Source organism: Notothenia coriiceps, unplaced genomic scaffold, assembly GCF_000735185.1.
Source record: "Notothenia coriiceps isolate Sejong01 unplaced genomic scaffold, NC01 NC01_scaffold00019001, whole genome shotgun sequence".
Taxonomy (NCBI): domain Eukaryota; kingdom Metazoa; phylum Chordata; class Actinopteri; order Perciformes; family Nototheniidae; genus Notothenia; species Notothenia coriiceps.
The window spans coordinates 979,862-991,667 of record NW_011351702.1 but is presented as its reverse complement, the minus strand read 5'-3'; the positions used below and the strand labels follow the sequence as shown (position 1 = coordinate 991,667).

Here is an 11,806-nt window from a genome sequence, read left to right as displayed (position 1 = left end):
TATGCCAAATCCACTTTTTCATGTATTTTATACACAGACATGTGTCCCACTTTTTGTCCTGATCCATTTATATAAAAACCTGTCTGAAAAAGAGCTGATCAGATTCTGGCTACTTTATGATGTTATAACGATTTTTTGGCTTGTGTAACCATTAGCCAAAAACCAACCAAGGTAACCCCTGCCCAACTTATCACCTGGATCTCCTCCTAGAGCACCATTGTGTTGTTTTTAACCAAATATCTCGCAGATTGGCATCTAAAGTAGCAGACAGAGAATCAGCACTTTTGAAACAGGGCTGAAACAGAGGGGTTTATGGGATGCTACAATGCACGATCTGTTTGGTATTTTTCAAGCCAAACACTTCATAGACATGTTTTGTGTATATCTGAGACCTATAACATAATAATGAAAAACAGTATAATAGGGGACCTTTAAAGCTTGATTACAGGAGAGATGAACATTGGCAGCTCAGATTTTCTTCACCTTGACAATTCTTTTGTTATATTTTTTTGAAAAGCCAAGGATTAAGTAACATTGAAAGAGGGGTGTTCTTTAAAATAAAAGTTTGACATCTTGAAAATGCACATTTTCTCTTTTCGTTTCACAGGCGTCAACTTTAGCTTATCGAAGTGTCAATACTAGAAACGGATAAAACAACTAGCCTGGCTCCAATCAGAAGTAGAAAAATCCACCTCCAACATCTCTAAAACTTAGTGATTGTCATATGGTATGTCGGGTTGTTTCCAGAAGTCTCCTCTGGTTTGAAATTGTTCAGAAAGGCACTGCTTCAAGCCAAGAAATATACATAACTTCCCTGTAACAAAACTACGGACATTTTAACTTTTCTTTTTGTTTGATGGATCAAACAAATGAGATGAAACCATGTTTAATGAGTAAGCTCTACAGGTGCTGCTTGGAGTATTTGTTACCTTTGGGCAAAGCCAGTCGGACTGTTTTCCCCCTGTCTTAATGCTAAGCTAAGCAACCCATAGCTTTTTGGTCCCGTATTGTAAAGAGATGAGAGGTGAGATTTTTTAATGTCTTATATAGAAAGCATGTACAGTATTGTCAGGTGCCATATAAATACTGTGAAAGTATAAAAGTGCTCAATCCATGAACAAATACAAAGCACCTGCATTCAGATACTGGGCCTTTAAACCAGCTGCTAGGACTTCGGCAAGAGTTGTCCCAACTATACATACATATATACATAGTACAGAAAGTACTACAGTATGTTACAGTCATTCCGCAGTTGCAATGGCAGTGCAGAGGCACAGACAGCGCAGATACAGAATATCTGGAAACACCTGACCTATCAGGTGAGACTTCGGCAGGAGGGTTGAATAAAAATAAGTTGTTATTTGAACATTAAAGCATGAAGGATAAAGGTTCTGAACCTGAAATGTACATAAGTTCTCTTTAACATACAGACGTAAGACTCAATCCTCATATCTGACTGTCTGCAAAAAAGTTAATATCTCCAAGTAGGTGAGATACTGTAGCAGAAGCAAGTTTAAACATAAAAAGTGAGAGCTATTCAATGAGTGTCTCCATCCATCTCAAACTATTCTGAAGAGCTGTTCAAATACGTCTCAATTGGTGCTCTGGGCAGATAAGAGCACTGATTCACTGACTGACTGGAACTGTGTGGGGCTGGACTGCTGCTCGATCTTAGGCAATTATTATTTATATGATTGTATTACCAACTGAGGCTAACTATATTGGCTAACAGGCACTGCAAAATGAATGAACTTAACATATTGCCAATGGCAGTTTCTCTAGCGGTCATCATTGAGAGACTGAACAACAAACGGGAGGCTACAATGGATTAGCAGAGTGCTACTGTGCACTTGCTGAAAACCTGTTATTTGCATTTATGCAATGGAAGTGGATAGAATGTGTGTATTTGTGTGTGTTATGTAAATACCTTGGAACACAATTTGCAGTTCACCAACTGTCATCCCAGAAGTTGTTGACAGGTCTCGGCATGCAACTTTCTCTATCAGAAATATCAGTTGTTTTTATGGTAACAAGTCAATGTCTTTGAATTTAGCTCAGCTCACATCAAAGAGGGAAGGCAAGTTAAAAGCTTGTTTACCCTTATTATTTCCAGCCAGCCTGGCTGTTATTTGAATGGGAACATTTCGCTGTACATAACAATAGGAATTTAGAGCCACAAAAGCACAGTGCAGTAGACACTAATGCTTCACCTAACTAATCCACTTGCTGGTACTTGTTTGCCGAGACTCTTCTTACTGCTATATGAGGAAGGCAGTGCTTGTCCTGGTCTCATCTGTCATCCACAGCTTCTCTTATGGATTTTCCTGTTTTGATCCTTGCCATCTGTGCCTCTCCCTCTGCTTCTTCTTCTTCTTCTTCTTCTTCTTCTTCTTCTTCTTCTTCTTCTTCTTCTTCTTCTTCTTCTTCTTCTTCTTCTTCTTCTTCTTCTTCCAAAGTGTATTGTGATTCAGGTCTAGCATAGATATGTTTTAATGGTCATCATCATTCTAAGAGCCATTTCTACTTTTGCATTCGAACATTTACTCAAAACTGACAGTAATCCGAGAAAATGTAGTCCAGAGGGAAACAAGTATCCCCCAGTAACAGAAATATAAAGCAGCTGAGGCTCCCTCAATAATGTCACCCAATCTTCTACAATAACAAGAAGGAATCGAAATAATGATTTTAAAGGGCACATTCAGAGTTGACACTGTCAGGGCTATAATGGAGTTAATCTCACTTTCATGTCAAGCAGAACATTTGAAAAACCTCCAAAATGAGACCTTGCTGCAGCAGCTCCAGCAGTCATTTACTCAAATGCCATCACAGAACTGTACTGTGGTTTTTAACCTTGAAGAAATATCCAAATGTTGATTAAATTGGCACAGCTATTCTCTTAAAAACATGGCACAATTTCAGTCTGCTTGGAAATAATCACTGAAAGGACCCTTAACAATTGTATACTCTTTTTGTTGTTTTGTTTGTGGTGTTCAATGGCTGCAGTCACATTTATATCGTAGAAGATTTATACTGAGCAAGTCCAGCAGCTGATGTATCACATGAGTGAAATTGTGCAACTTCAACTTTAAATTAATTATCGGAGTTGCATGAGAAACAATGGAAGTTAACAGACGAAAAAAAATGTTTTACAGGCACTGCCAGCTGGGTACTGCATCAACTGTATTCTATCGCCTGTCTCCTCTTAATCAACTGAAGTAAGCTTGGCTGGAGCTCTCCCTCGCTGTACCAGACTCCATGTCACATCAGCATTCCTCATTCCCCTCTAGCAACCTGCAATTAATACCAGATCTGCTTCTGGGCCATGTGTGGCTGTGAGTCTGCCGTTTGTGTGGGTTGATGCCTTAAAGTGTACGCTGCTGTGTAAGGGGTTTCTTTGCACAGATATGTGTTATATTCTCCTCCCAGACCTAATGGGGACTGGTCTCCACCGGTACAGAGTGGTACCGCTGCAAACCGCAATCATTCCTGTCTGCCTGCCTTCCCCACAGCATGTGTGCACCAGGCACCAACCTCGCAATGTAACGCCGACGATTTGATACTGGAACTAAAGACCTGTGAATTGAACCTGTACTTGCTCACCCCTGCAACACTCTAAACTAAAACAGCAATATCTACCCGGTGTAAAAACAGTAAAGTGTCACTATTCTAATAGCATACACATCATACCCTCAACAAGTGCTTCAGTTGTTCTCACACATGATGTTTGTGTCAGGGAAAAGTGAAGTCTCACTTTTGAATGTCTAGTGCTAGGGTACACATAAGGCTTTAAATGAAAATCCCATCTCGGTTACACTTCACACTGTAACGGTCCGATGGTGTCCGATGGGATGTGCTACAGTACTGTAATTTACTATTTTTGTATACAGCCACTTTCCCCAAATGTGCATGTTGAGTTGTTGATTTTCCACAATTCCCCAATTGCCTCAGAGGTGTGTGTTTTGTGCTGTAGGGATTGTGCGATTTCCACTCAAGAAAAGTATGAGTGGGAAGATTACAATGCCCCAGAGCAACATGTATGGTTGTTCAAATTACATGAAATTATACCGCAACAGTGTAATATTTCAGAGGCTACTGGCAACAGTTCCACACAAATGCAAGTTGTGTCTACATTCTCTGTTGTGCCTCTGTATCTCTGACAGCTCAATGACGGATGGCCCTCTGAATGGAAGTCAATGAAAAATGACACGTCTAAATAAAAACACATGTCTTATAACAATATGTTAATATAAGGAACAAGTGCAAGCATTTTGACAAAAAATATCGCATTCATTCTTTGCACAATATCAATTATAGGTTTTTTAATATAATTTGTATCCAGTGAAACTGAAATTAAAGTTTAATTAGATAAACATTAATTATTTTGTATTTATTAAGAATCAAGTTGTTTATGTATTTACAATGAGACTGAACCAAACCAGTAAAGTCTTGGGGAAGTAAAACACAAACAAGGAGCTAAAAAGCTAAATGCTTCACTACCAAAGAAGCTACTGTAGTTGCTAATTCTGTGTCTGCCTAATATTTGGTGGGAATGATGCATACAGTGGGTTTATCATGCAGTGCTGTATTTAAAAAAAAGCTGCCTTCTGCAGTTGGAAGTGATGCTGATGAGAACCATGACTGCCAACCAAAACAGTCTATTTGTGGACTAGAACAAAAAAACAATGAGCTAAAACGTGCTCCACAGAACTGAGGGGAACTGCAAACTGGTGATAACTCAATGTGGGTTACCTCTTTCATATTAAACATCAATAAATCAATATAAAATGATTGATTAAAGCAGGTTAATTCTTCTATGTTCACCTGCCACTTTAAGGCTACCTGGCATGAGTTCCAGAAACAATGCAATGGTTTTAACGATGAGTTTGTTGAGAAATTTGGTTTTAACGAAGTCAACTATAGCTGCACTGGAAATATTTCAACACAAAGTCATGCATGTTTGGCCACCTGTACATGTGAGTTATAAAAAAACACATGAAAAAAAAAACATTAAACAAAATGCGCTCACAGTTGCCAGGTTCCTTGCCTATATCAGTTTTATATGACATTAGGGTGAAAGGGTCCTTTAAATCTTTCAACCAAATCAGCTTTGCCCAAACTTGAAAGTCATCTCACACCTAAAGCGTGATTATGTGTCCTCAGGGTTCTGAGCAGTGGATATCATGTTGCTGTAGACTTTTGTGACATACACACATCGTTAGGTAAATCAAAGAATCACTGTGTTCCTCGGTCTAGGGGGAGCCATAAGAAATATCCTACCATACTGAGCATTTTCCTGTTCTGACAGGATACCATTGCTGAAGAAGGGAAACCCAACACCCACCTGCAAATAACACTGACTCAGACATGGTGAGAGGAGCCCCCCCTTGACATCTTGCTGCATGTGTGCGAGTGAGTATGTGTGTGGGAGGCCTGCCATATGCTAAAGTGCCAATGCAGAGCTGTGAGGGGCAGTCGGTGTATAACAGACATTATAGCATGCGGTAATTATGGATGCTGTTTAGTGTTAGTAGGCATAAAAATACATACAAAAATAATAAAACGATATCCCCTTATTTTTATAAATTGATGAATTCTGAAGAAATAGATCCTTGCCTATACAACATATCTTGTAGACAGTAATTGTACCAAAGTTCACCGAGCCCAATGAACAGATTCTCTATTGTTGATCACCTATGAGAGTTCACATTTGGCATTTTGGGAAATTAAATAAGAAGATTGATACCATGTGGTTACTCTAATTGGCTACTGCGAGCAGCCCTTTAGTTTAGCATAGCATTAGCGGGCTGTGTCTTCGCTTGATGCTTGCTTGAAGTCACTATGCTGTTGCCTGGCTGCAGGTGCGGAGGGAAGATAAAAAAACTAAAAGGTGAAAACATTGGGCTGGAATTTCAGTTTAAAACGTTATGCTGGAGAGTGGGGGATTAGCATGGGAAAGACAACATTGTCTATTATGTTCCTGAACAGGACTCTATTACAGCCCTGCATCCAACAAGGTTAGTAACTTATTGACAAAAATGCCTCCTGACAAAGCTGGGTCACCAGCATTAGCATAATATGGAAAAATCATCTCAATTGCTCCTTCTTGGCAGAGAGGGACTGAGGGAATGGATGAAGCGATATGGAAGTTCAATTTGGCAGGCAGTGGCTCGGTTAAGGTCAACCCACCCTCAGAGTGACTGAATGTTTGGTTTTACTGGGAAGACAAAGAATGATGAGGCTGTGCCTCGGCCTTATCTGTCACTGCAGATAGAGGATATCTTGAATCTTAGAGGTCCTGCAGTGCCATAATAAGAAATGTGATGGAAATCTTCCACTATATGGAACTTCCTATATTAAGTCAACCAGACATTCCTCTGATGCCCCAACAGAGGCACAACTCCACTGGCCTAAATAACTGACTTTCTTGCGGCAGAAACAAGTTCTGAACACAATACTGACAGGTTGTATGATCAACCTTTAACTTTATATGGAAAATGTACAAGGGAGAATGTTGCTGGGGGGAAAATATGGCACTTACCCATGTGTATAAACTAATAATTCGTTTTTAAACTGAGCTTATTTAACAGTGGATTTTTTGCCACTTGTGGACAGCAAAAACAAGCTGTAAACACATCTCTGATAACTCCAGTTGATATGGCTAACCTATTAGCATAACGTTTCTATTTACAAATCCAGGATATCTGGCCAACTATTAATATTAATATTGTCACCCTGCTTTTGTTTCCACCAACTCTTCATAGGAATAACTAGCTGGTAAAATAGCAGGTTGCTAAGGATTTGAAAATTGGCAGTGGTGTAAAGTAAAAAAAACAGAGTTAACCAGAATTGTGTGCCAGAACACCAAGACAATGAGTTAAAGGCTCTATAAAGCTCTCTTTACGTTACACATACACAACACCATAGGTTTAAGGCACTCAAACACTTCCAAGTCTTACGCCTCACATCAATATTCTCACAAGCTCCGGATATTGGTATTGCATCTCATCCTATTCGCCGGTCCAATGCACCACTGAACATGCACCACACTTCTTTCTACAGCTGGAGGCTTGCTGCATGCCAAGTGGAGTGTCCAGACTGGCTGAATATTGACATTCAATAATGTACAGTAAACGTTCATACTGTCAACTCTGACGTTAACTGCAGTCTGAACTGCATGCGATGACTGGTCTTTGGATGTATGCACTGTTTAGTAGATATACATAATCATACTATATGCCAGAATGAACAACATGATTCGAACTGTGCAGCTAAAGCCTTCAAATCATAGACTGTTGTAAACAGATATATAAAGGGTAAATATATGTTAAGATGTGTTTTCCTCAAAAACAAATGACTGTACCTTTAAAACAGCGAAGTACAGTGAAATTAAAGTGCTCCTCTCATAATGCCAGGCTGGTGTTGGTGATTCATCAATACAGTCACAGAGTCTCTCTAAGTTTCTCTCTGTGTGCCTGTCTGTCTCTCTTTCTCCCCCCCACTCTATAACTCAGTTGAATTCACATCAGTCTGCATAATGCATGACAGCACATAGGTCCCCCCAAGGCCTTTCATTACGTAAACCTGTTGCAAGAGGAGCCACTGCAGCACTTTTACAACGTCCATCAAAACAGGGGCCAGCATGTGTTTGAGTGGTTCGTGATGTATTGCTGTTTAAGCAGCATTGAAGTCTGAATAGAATTGCAGTTGCTTTGACCACACCAGTGAGTATTTCCAAACACTTGGAGAGTAAATGCGAAAAATTGGAGGCAAGGTTTTGTTTGTGTACCAGAATTAGCAAGTGCAAACAGGGATGAAGTGCTCCCTCCTCTGTGAAAATAATAAAACACACCTCTGCAGGGCATTATTGTAGGAAAACCAGTGGGGAGAGCCCTTGAAAGCTCTGAAAGTGAGGCACTAAGCTTGGGGAAATCAGACCCTGCTTTTGTGCATTATCAAAACAGTCTCATACAGTATAAGGAGAATATCCGAGAATAACGTCTGCAATGTAACACTGCATAGAAGACGGAGGAGGCAATCTGGCCTTAAGAGGAAAACTCTCTCCCATCCAGCCAGTCATCACCTGCCTGCAGCCTCTGCAGAAATGCTCTTTCACTGATGTCTTTGAGGTAAAGTTCACAGTTCCACAGCAAACGAGAGAGACTGACTGATGGTGGCATATAACCTTTTCTTATGAGAGATCTGACACCAAGAATCTGAGGGATGTATTTATATAAATCCTGGCTCAGAGTTTCCTATTTTAATATGTTTGGAGTAAATCCAGTAAAGAACCTTTACCTTAGTATACTGGTGTAAATATCTACTGTAAGATGGGGGAAGTCTACAGGTGGCAAATTACGCATAGGAATGTACCTCTTTGTGTGGTATGAATTTGAAGTGGACCAGGACCCTGTTGCATGTACCTGACAGTGTTTACAACTCACCACTTGCATTCTTCCCACATATCAGGTGTTGCCAGGGCTGCAGAGACCCCCATATCTCTGCGTCAGTGTTGACGGCCTGGTCCAGGGTTTCCACAGTAAACTTGGGGATCCCGTTATCCCGCTCCAGCAGCGCGCTGCGCAGCACCCGCGCGTACACCTCGCGAAAGAGGCTCTCCATGCACGCAGCCAGGTAGATTGCCGCGTGCTCGTGGATCCTGACCGCGATCCTGCCGTCCACCATCCACCTGAAGAACTTTCCCACGTTGAAGATGAGTCCACAGCGCACCGACTTACCGCGGCTAAACTTGTCATCCTCCGTGCTCATGTTGTACAGGGACAAGGCACTGAGGGCCGCGCTGATGCAGCTCATCGACACACTCCACGACAGGACGATCTTTATGGCACTTTGGATCTCGTATTTGGTGCATTTGGCGTAGCGCAAACTCAGGCGCTGCGACTCCTTTGCGACCCTGACCAGGGCCCGGCTGACCAGCTCCGACAGCCTGAGCAGGACGTCCTGCGGGGGGGGCGGCAGGGTCATCTCCTTGTCCCTGCACAGTGCGCTCGCAAGTTCCCCGAGGCTCCACGGCACATCCTCAAGCTCGGGTAGTTTAGCGCACTGCTCGGTGCTCTCCAGGATCTCGGCGTCTTCGACCAAGACCGTGTTAACAGTGTCCAGACTGTTGTGTCGACTGTGCATCGAGTCGGTTAAATGCCAGTGATTCCCCCCATGTGCCTCTGATAAGCACAGCGACGCACTGGAAGACCTGAAGGAGTCGGCGGCTCCACCATAACCCGAGTCAAGCGTCAAATCCTCCAGGGTCCTCGCTACTGACTTGCTACTCCTTGCCATAACTGCACTTCATACTGCAAAAGAAGGCTTGGGAAAGTGGAGGGAAATATCCAGAACGCTGGAGTTTGGATACGCACGCGTCTTGAACGAGTCCTGCTGTTAAATAATGTTCTGTTTTTAGTAAAAGTCCATCCAAGTTGTCGGTATAAAGTTAGAGTAGTATCTCACGCCAGTGCATCAACAGTCACAGTGCTGTTGCAGCGCAGTGCCTGACAGATGGGGGCGGGGCCGTGGAGACCCGAGAACAGTTGTCAGCCAATGGACTCTCGGGATGAAGCAGCTAAGAGTTTTAATTGGATCGCTTTAGAGGATCAATAAAAAGTCACTGATGTGGTCCATGATGAGGCTTCTTGGTCTAAAAAGTAATTAACAAAATGTAATGTAAACAGTGAGCACATCTGTTCTGTACGCATACTTTTGTGAAGTTCCTCAAAACTTTAGAATATAATACATGCAGAAATCCTGCCATGTAAAAGTACAATGAAGGAAATTGCTGTAAATAATAAATCACATAATGTACAGTGTAAGTATAAGTATAGCTGCTTTTATATAATCATGTTTAGGGGACATGTCCTCTAGGGGATCAGGCTTTTCATATATTTTCTCAGGGCCCACGTCTGATCGTAACATGACTCAAGACCATTAATAATAGATTGCATGCATAATGTATCCTTCTCTGTTCCTCAGGAGGAGAACTCATTGAAAAATATCTGAATTACTTTCAAGGGCATTCGCTGGGATCACTCACAGGCTTTAACCAAGCCGTTTTGTTTCCCCCCCCTAAAACCATGTAAGCTCTGGCTTCCCCCCTCAGTACTCTTTAAACAAAAGTCATCATGGATGCATGAGCGAATTTAAAATATCAAAACAATATTGCTTATTCCTCAACAACAACAACAACAACAACAGTGAGGTATTTCGTTAAGGTTCCATTTTCTGAAAATAACTGCAGTCATACTGTAATACTTACACAACCTGTTCAGTGCAAATAGCTGTACAATGTCTATGGGCTGGAAGTAATTTAACAAGCACCATGAACTGGAGATTGCCCACTGATCTGAGGGACTGTGGCTGTTTTTCATCTGAGATGCTGTGAGACTGTTGCTCCTGCAATTGACATCAGGTTGGATATCTCTCTGGCGCAACAGTGAACCCTGGTGTTGAGCAGTCAAACTTCAGTTTATTTGTCAGCGAAAAGGGCTCAAATGAAAGTTAAATAGAAAACTGAAATAGTTTATTCTTCAATGGGGATTGACATATATGCCACAGAATAGTATTTAACTAATTGATTCAGCTGTGGTCCATGGTTCTGGTGTTGTTTCAGTCAGAAATAAATCAATATTATTTCAATGAAAAGACTCTAGGAAAAAAAAACAAAAAGGAAAATGGTAGAGACTGAGCTTTATAACAGTTAAGGTAATGCTGCTCTATTTCTAAGGTTCAGATTAATGAGATGCTGTATGAGAAACCAATGTGATTTTGGAAAATTGCACAATTTAAATATATAGTATACCTCAACAATGGAAATATGATCAGTAGAAATGGCCATGACATGGGACCTTTAAATAATGTGATTTATCTCTGTAACCTCAACTGCTCTATACTCTGATGGGGAAAAAATGATATGATGTTAGGCAACAAAAAAGCGGGAAAATCTATTTCCATTGTAAATTGAAAAAAGCTTGATTAGGTTATAAAGCGGATGTTGAAGGTTAATAATAAGCCTATAATTTAATACAACAGTTACATGTGTGGGTTGGGTGCAAATTAGCCTTTTCACTGAGAAACGGTTTTAATTTGGAAGGTGAAGCATGTCAGAAGGGTTTCATTTGTTGGAAAATTAAGAAAGGGTGATTTTGAGCCAAAATCCTTTTTTTTGCCACCAGCCGAAGACACATCACCATGTCCTGTTTTTGAGCACTATCAGCAGGGCATTCGGGATGATATTGGCTTAATGTGGTCTTTTGGTCGACTTGTTAGCCCACAAATCTCGTCCAGACTGAAATAGCTCAGCAGATGTTAGATGGATTGCCCAAAAATGGTACAGAACTAGACGAATATGTGTAATATTTTGGTATATGAGTAAATAACAGTAAAACGAATTAAAATGAGTGTAAGCAGATTTGGGTTATTAATGTGTATTATGTCAGCATGCTACCATCCCACACATAGATGGTACACATGGCAGACATTACGGGCTACCTGCTTAATTTGACAGAGCATGTAATTATTAGCATTTTAGCAATTATATTTATCTCAAAAGGCCCCGAATTCGCACCAAGTGGATAACATGGCTCTAGAATTAGTTTTTTTCATATTACATCGTATTCTGCTCAATTATAATTATTTTCATACTTAAGTATACACAATCATACAGTGTAGTGCTTATTATCATTTAAGAGGCAATGAGTAAACACATTCTCGACAGTAAAGCCTAAACCTTCTGCTTATGGAGTCAACGCTGTGACTGCTCTATCTGGAGAAAATATAGAATCTAACTACTATATTTAAA

The 11,806-nt window shown here is 40.8% G+C and overlaps 1 protein-coding gene across 1 annotated transcript; it reads right to left on the bottom strand.

The window, feature by feature from the left end:
- Positions 1–8,430: 8,430 nt before the first annotated feature.
- On the bottom strand, positions 8,431–9,634 carry LOC104951731 (ankyrin repeat and BTB/POZ domain-containing protein BTBD11-A-like). The gene has a single exon (XM_010778463.1). It carries the CDS (start codon positions 9,292–9,294, stop codon positions 8,431–8,433), a length of 864 nt encoding a protein of 287 aa, XP_010776765.1. The 5' UTR covers positions 9,295–9,634.
- Between the last annotated feature and the right edge of the window lie 2,172 nt (positions 9,635–11,806).